This window comes from Nicotiana sylvestris, chromosome 12 (assembly GCF_000393655.2).
Source record: "Nicotiana sylvestris chromosome 12, ASM39365v2, whole genome shotgun sequence".
Taxonomy (NCBI): domain Eukaryota; kingdom Viridiplantae; phylum Streptophyta; class Magnoliopsida; order Solanales; family Solanaceae; genus Nicotiana; species Nicotiana sylvestris.
In genome coordinates this window covers 165328074-165335994 of record NC_091068.1, presented here as the reverse complement: position 1 = coordinate 165335994, position 7921 = coordinate 165328074, and the positions used below count along the sequence as shown (strand labels likewise).

General features: G+C 37.0%; 2 protein-coding genes across 2 annotated transcripts; one reads left to right on the top strand and one right to left on the bottom strand.

Annotated features, from left to right (window-relative positions):
• Positions 1-6273: 6273 nt before the first annotated feature.
• On the bottom strand, positions 6274-7387 carry LOC104215806 (putative invertase inhibitor). The gene is made up of 2 exons (XM_009765703.2): positions 7381-7387; positions 6274-6722 (listed from the first exon to the last, which is right to left on the bottom strand). The coding sequence occupies exons 1-2, from the start codon at positions 7385-7387 to the stop codon at positions 6274-6276; spliced, it is 456 nt and encodes a 151-aa protein (XP_009764005.2).
• A 57-nt stretch (positions 7388-7444) lies between these two features.
• Positions 7445-7921, top strand: LOC138884065 (probable pectinesterase/pectinesterase inhibitor 7). Its single transcript, XM_070164805.1, has one exon. It carries the CDS (start codon positions 7445-7447, stop codon positions 7919-7921), a length of 477 nt encoding a protein of 158 aa, XP_070020906.1.

Here is a 7921-nt window from a genome sequence, read left to right as displayed (position 1 = left end):
TCTCTGATGGACCTTGCCCGCCTTCTCCGGCCATCTCTCTCGCCGGAAACCATGGCCTCTCATCATCTTTTAGCCCCTGCTTCATCCCACGCCAGTTTGACACTACCCTGAGGTCCTCAGGTGAACCTAGAGTGGTTCAACTCCTATCCATGGTCTTTCATGCCATTTTCCGGCCATCCATGATTGTTCGAGTAAGATCCATGACTTTTCCGACTAAAACCGGTAACGTTCTAAGGTTTTCTCATCTTCTCTGGGTTCTCTGAAACCATAACTCTTGAGATCCTCAGGTTTCTTTTAGATATATCTTAGATCTGTGTAAATTATGAGCTTTTGTTGTTTTTCTTGAAGGTTTTTTTCCCATTTTCTCTAAAGTAACCCTTCGTCTTCAAGGCTAGGGTTTCTTAACCTTTTTTTTAAATGACTTCTCCTCTGATTTTCAATATTATCATATGTATCTAGCCCTTATTTACATATTATGTACCTATGTTACTTGGATTCTTTCCTTATCTGTTACCTATTTTCTACCGTTGGTAAATTACTCCCTTAATTAAGGGATACTTGGCTGATTTTCGTTCCTAATTGATACTGAGTTCTATAATTACTGAAAAGTTAATTCTTGCCTTATTTTGAACCAGTTTTCAAGCTACTATATAAATGACTCTCTTCTACAGTCTTAACACACGAACAATTAGTTCAAAAACACACACATAAAAACTCTCTCTTCTCTCTTTGCTACTTGTGCTAACTGCTTGTCTAGCCAGCTGAAAGCCAAGGCTAAACTGTGGGACACTACTTGCTTTACTTTCTGCACTTTGCTTCGTTAACTAGTATGTTCCTAGTTCAATTCTAAAACTCAACTCTATGTTCTCCTTATCTGTTAATCCATGTCTTCTTCTGTACTAATTGAATGGCTTATGTATTTAATTGCCCTTCTTGTTTACTGCTTTATTCAACATGCTTAAGTTTTGGCCTCTCTGGTTCAAGTGTGTAATCAGCATGTCTACTTGAGTTCTTGTTTATTCCCTTCAACTAGTATGCCATGTTAGCATTATAGACTCTTAAATGTGTTTGGTTTAACACTAAGTGGCATGACTAATTATGTGTAATAGACTCCTGCCCTCAGCATGACTACTCCTACACCCTGTCTCTATGTCTTATTGCCTATTACTATTCTGATTTCGAGCATGACTCCCTTTTTAACACTTTGAAGTAGTAGTTTTGTATTCTGGAGGCCAATCCATTGCTACTTGTTCTTTGTACTTGCTGGTCTATATGCATCTCTTCTCAGCCATATTTATGTATTTCTGATTTGGGCCCTCTATGTCCCCAACCCCTTATTTCCCTGCTTGTGAATGTTGAGATGATACTATTCTTTGAATTTGTTCTGTGTGTGCTGGCTTGTTCCAAGTTGTTGTTGCTCCTGTTCCCTTCTCCTTACAAAATTGTTTTCCCTAAGGCAAACTCTTCTATTGCTTTTTTCCAAAACTTATTTCAAACATGTTGTTTCAAAACTGTTTCCAACTCAACTCTTTTAAATCTATGTCAAACACTCTTACATATACTCTTAGACCACTAGGTTCTGCCCCTTTTGTGTGAGCCTTGCCTTGAGACCCTGGAGCTCCCTTTGAACTTGGACACATAAAAGCTGGCATTTCTACACTGCACTTACTTTATCTTGTCTATGCAGTCAGGGTGTGAGCTCTGCCCGAGATCCCTTGAGGTCCTTAGGGAACTCTGACACACCCAGATATGAGAAAGACTATGGAACAATCTTGGCACTTGAGTTGATTTATTACATAACTCAGGGAGGAAGTCCTATTCAGGTGCTGAAAGTTTGGGCATGTTTTCAGGCTCTCTATAGTGTAACTTTTATCTTTCTTTCCTGCTTATGTAATTCATTTCAATGATTGGTCTGTAATAACTTGTTGTAAACAAGTATTGGGTTTGGCTAGTGAAAAGGGATAGGGTAAATATGCATGTTATAGTTGCTAAGAGTAGAAAACATGTTATTAGGTTGATATTCCTAACTGCGTAATAGAAACCATGCTTAGGATTCATACATTAGACATCATGCTATTTAGGATTTATATATACTGTTTTCAGCATCTCATCCACACTTAGAAATCCTGTCTATATGATAGATAATAACAATAAAATAAGCTGTTATTATGTGATTCTGCCCACGTAAGCATGTTCCGAAATTTCATTTAGAAATCATGCTCTTAGGAAATTCTGCAATCATGTTGTGCATTTAGAAATCCTGCTTTAAGAATACTGCATATAAATAATTAGATACCATGATTAAGTTCTTGTTCATACTAACTCAGCTACGCTTAGTTAAACTACAGATGCATGAAAAAGAGTATCAATAGTATCATTTTCTTTAAACATACTAGTAATAATCCCTGCATGTCTTCGCAATATTTAGAACAACATGTTTTAGGTACAAACAATTTCCAAAATATTTTTAATAATTCTGAATAACTGCTGCATGTTATTTTACGCCTAGGCAAGTCTTAGGTGCTAAATTTGTCAAAACTGGAAACATGCTTCTTTATGTATGCTTAATTATCATTTAAAATCAGTAGGCAAGCCTGATTCGGGCTTCTTTTCTGAGTCATGCAATAAATTTGGTTCTACTGTTATACCATGCTTAGGATCTTAATTCAGACCTTATATGTGTATGAGTCATGGTATCTATGTGCATTACTTGTGGAGGTATATCTGAGCCTTCTATCGGTTTTCTGTGTTTTCCCCCCTAAATCCAGTCCTATGTGTTCTTATTTGGCGCCTAGTATTTTGCCTTTAAACCTGAGGGTATGCCTAGAATCCTCCTTCTTTTAAATGTAGCCCGGGACTGATATGAAGGGACGGGCAATAGCATGCAATAGGGGTCGAGACCAACTCTCGCTTTAATTACTTTCACGGGGCGGGAAAGGGTAGATATGGATATGATAACTGGTGCGTTAATACCACGTGTAGCCCCTCTTTAAGGAGTGTCATACCGGGTATTGCATTGATGTGATCCATATTATAATAAACCTAAGACACCCCTCTTTACATTCACGAATATGCTTAGATTGTAATTCTTTTCAAAATCTTGCTTTCATTAATTGCTTTTCAAATATCTGTGTTCTTAAACTTAAATCCCATATTATTTGAGCCCTGCTTGTTTATTTGCTAATTGTACAAATTCACAAAAAACTGTTTGGCCGGGAATCACACAAGTGGATCCTGAGGGGTACCTAACACCTTCCCCTTAGGATAATTTCAAGCCCTTACCCTATCTCTGGTTATCAAACGTAGTTATAGATGAACCCTATAGGTGTCCTAACGCACCTTAAATCTTTAGGTGGCGACTCTTCAAAAATCTAAACCCCTCTCCTAAAAGGAAAGAGTTGTCCCAACCAAAATGTCATAAACCCGATTCCGCGAGGAAAAATGGGGGCGCGACAAATATCATATCTGAATCAACAAAATAATGAAACAGTAACACGTGCACGACATCACCCTTCGTGCTTTTACTCCCATCCTCACCATATGAAACAATTGAATGGCACAACATCACCCTTCGTGCTTTATCTCACATAATCATGGCACAACATCACCCTTCGTGCATTAATCCTCACAATATCGGCACGACATCACCCTTCGTGCATTAACTCTCAAATCATGGCACGGAATTATCCTTCGTGCATTAACACTCATAATATCGGCATGGCATCACCTTTGTGCATTACACTCATTCACAATATCATGCACGACATCACCCTTCATGCTATATACTCTTCCTCACCCAAATAATAGAAATAATATGTCCCGGCAAGTGAAACAACAATATCAACAATAACTTCCCGGTAAGGGATTCAGCTATAACCAATCTCGTTTTCAACAATTACTTAACAAGAATGAAACTCAATTTGTTCCAATTCTCAATAATAAACAATTACCGTGAAACATCCATAAGTTTTGTTCAACATTAATAATCATCAAATTGAGCATGATCGATACATAATAGAGCCACAACAATCATGATATAAGACTCACGGGCATGCTCGACACCAACGTATAGATACTCGTCACCACACCTATACGTTGTACTCGATACAAATACATATCAAATAGACCACAACTCATATTCCCTCAAGCTAAGGTTAGGCCAAACACTTACCTCGAATACACGGACAAGATTAAGCTTCAACTACCTCTTTACCTCTCAGTTCCACTTCTAATTCACTTTTATCTAGTCACAATTTATTTAACGATATCAATAAATGCTAAATAAACCAATTCTAACGCATGAAAATAGGTTTCCCATTATTTTTCCCAAAAAGTCAAAAATCGAACTCGGGCTTGCTTGGTCAAAACCCAAAGTTCGAACCAAAACCCGATCACACATTCACTCACGAACCAAAATATGTAATTAGTTTTGAAATCAGATCTCAAATCAAGATCTAAATCCCCAAAATTTAAAAATCTTAATTTCTACCCAAAAACACCCAATTTCCCATAAAAAACCCTTGATTTTAAAGTGAAATCATGTAAAACGATGTTATAGATTGAAGAAAATAAGTTAGAAATTATTTGCTAATGATTTGGAGAAGTTTGTGCCTTTGAAAAATCACCTAAGGAGGTTTAGGGTTTAAGAGAGTTGGAAAAATGAAGAAAATCCCATCTGAAATCTCATTTAGTAGGTGCAGTTATCGCAATTGCGAACAGGGGTTCGCAATTGCAAACTCTTCAAAAGTCTGCTACCTTCTCATTTACGAAGGATATGTTGCATTTGCGACTCCTGACTCTTTCGCATTTGCGACCAAATTGTCGCATTCACGAGAATGGCCTGCCCAGGCTTGGTTCGCAATTGCGATGCTTGGGTCGCATTTCCCATGCCTGAGAACTTTGCATTTATGAAGCCTAATCTCACAATTGCGAGATCAGAGGCCTGCTACACAACTGCAACATACCAGCAATTTTCCTAAGTCCAAATCCACTCCGCAGCCTATCCAAAACTCACCCGAGCTCTTGGGGCTCCAAACTAATCATGCACGCAAGTTTAAAAATAACATATGGACTTACTCGTACGATCAAATTATCAAAATAACATCAACAACTATGAATTAAACCTCAAATTCATGAAATTACCCAAGAACAATGAAATTTCCATTTTCTCAACTATAGGTCCGTTTTATACCAAACCAATTCCGATTCTTACCAAATTTCAAAGATTCAACTTAATTATTATTCTAAATTTGTACCAGGCTCCGGATCCAAGATATGGGACCGATACCATCAAGAAAATGCATCAATTCACTTCTAAAAGCCTTTATATTTTCCAACAAACAATTTTCTTTAAAAATTTCTTTTCTCAAGCTTGGGACCTCGGAATTCTATTCCGGACATACGCTCAAGTTCCGTATTTTACTACGGACCCTACGAGACCATCAAATCATAGGTCTGGGTCCGTTTTCAAGAATATTGATCAAAATCAACTTTAACCAATTTTAAAGGCCAATTTTATTATTTTTCTTAAATTTCACATAAAGCTTTTCGGAAACGCGTCCGGACTGCACACGCAATTTGAGGTAAGACAAAATGAGGTTTTCAAGGCTTCAAAACTCAGTTTTGACTTCTAAAACAATAGATGACCTTTAGGGTCATCACAACCACCAATTACCCTTGAACACCGTCGCTACCCACCATTAGACCCAGATCTAAAATCACGAAGTTGCGATCAATCTATTACCCGCTGCAAAAACAATAGAGGAGGAAGATCGGAGGCGTCACCATATCTGGATCTGACGGAGATGCTGGAATCCATGGCTTCTTCTCCTTCTTTGTATCTCACATTTGAGTGTATTCATCTGGCCGGAAACTTATTCCTCCACCTCTTCTTTTCACGCCGAAAAAAGGAGCCAACTCTTTCTCCTCCACTGCCTTTCACACTGGAAAAATATTGTATAAATAGTATGTGTATTTTATATTTCATCAGAGATCTAAAGTGTATTTTGTATTTTTGTCGGAAATCTAATGAGATTTGATTGTTTTCTCTAGTTTTAAATATAGTGTGTTTTGTATTCTCGTCGAAGATTTGACCACATTTTGCGGTAAACAGTGAATTTTAGTTTACTCCCTTAATAGGTTAAGCATAAAATTATCTTTACCTTTAGCATAAACTATTAATCAACAATAACAACATCTCAAAAAAGGAAGAGCTTGTTTTACTTTTCTATTTCATTATTTTATAGGGCGCGACTAAAGATAACAACTTTACAATCATTTGAAAAGGTCTAACAAACTCAATGTTGTATCATTAAAATGAAAAAAATCATCACTCCTCGCTTTTAATGGATCCTTGCGAACTGGCTGTTCAGTGAAAGATTCTTCACAAGTGACAGAAAAAGCCATGGCACTACTTATACCATCATTCACCATATCAAAGTTATTCTCGTCTAAATATTTAATCGAACTTGTAATTCGTGACACGGCCAGATCATAAGTATCCCGACAAATTTGAAGGCATTGCTTGAGAATTGGCTCCGTTGGTTGCTTCAATATAATTAGAGTTTGATTATAAATGTCCTCAGCCCTGGCTAAAGATAATTGAAGCATGATACGCACCAAACCTTTCTTATCAGCAGAAGAACTTTTAGGATCCGCTCTAAGAGAACTGACACATAATTTGTAGTCTGTAGACTTTTTGCAAATATCTTCTATCAAATCTCCTGAAGAATGAGCCACAAAAGAGAGAAAGAAAAAAAAAATCACTATTGAAGTTCTTAAGGAATTCATCTTTTTTTATCTTTTGTGTCTCATGATGAACTATTTTTATAGAATCTAGTATTGACATTTATGTTGGTATTACTCTAATGAGATTGTGGTAATCAGATTTTACTTCTTTTTTTTTGAGAAAAGAATTAAATGCTATAATTTAATGTGGATGAAATTTCACACAAGCAAGAATCATCTTTATCACCTTCCTATCTGTTACCAAGTGTGTAGTGTTATCTCTTAATTTAAAGGAATAATATAAAATTTATTCCAAATATGATTTTCGTTCAATATTTCCTTCAGAGAATTATGAACCTATTATTGACTATTGAGCATTGTGAAGTCTATAGTAAAAGAATTACTAATAGTCTTGTCGTGTTACTTTAGAATTGCAATGACAGTGGCTACACTATTCGACCAGGCACCTACTTATTTCGTAAATAATTTGATTAAAAATTTGATAATAAACTCAATTTCATATTTCACAACATATGAAAATTTCGTATCGCGAAACTAATTCAGTAAACTATCATACCAAGTGCCTGAGGAAAATTGCATATCTTGTTTGCGGAATATTTGTCTGTTTTTATAATTGGGATGCAATGACCACACGAGCCATTGATCTGATGACTGTTTAATTTGGTTTCTCTTTCAAGGGGTGAATGGGCAAGGATTCATGGCGCGAGGCATCACTTTTCGAAACGTTGCTGGACCTCAGATGCTACAGGCAGTAGCTTTAAGAGAAACTGCTGATTCCTGCACCTTCTATAGGTGTAAATTCGACGGTTTTCAGGATACTTTAGACACACATTCTGGCAGTTCTACGGGGAGTACCATTGACTTTATTTGTGGTGATGCAGCTGCAGTATTCCAGAATTATTTAATTGAAGCACGTATGCCACTTCCTGGCCAATATATTACCATCACATCACAACAGAAAAATATTGAGAAAGAATCATTTGGACTCGTGTTGCAAAACTGCACGTTGAAATTAGCAACTCCAGATGTGGGTAACGTAACTATGTATTTAGGGCGGCCATGGGGTGACTTGAGTGAACGGGTCGAGTTTCAGGGAGAGCCCCTTGTTCGCCCATTTTACATACAATTCAAAAATAGGGGACCTGGTGCAAACACAACGGGACGTGTGAAGTGA

Bases quoted from the DNA above. Each gene is read 5' to 3' on its own strand.
- LOC138884065 (XM_070164805.1), top strand. From the start codon at position 7,445: ATGGCGCGAGGCATCACTTTTCGAAACGTTGCTGGACCTCAGATGCTA.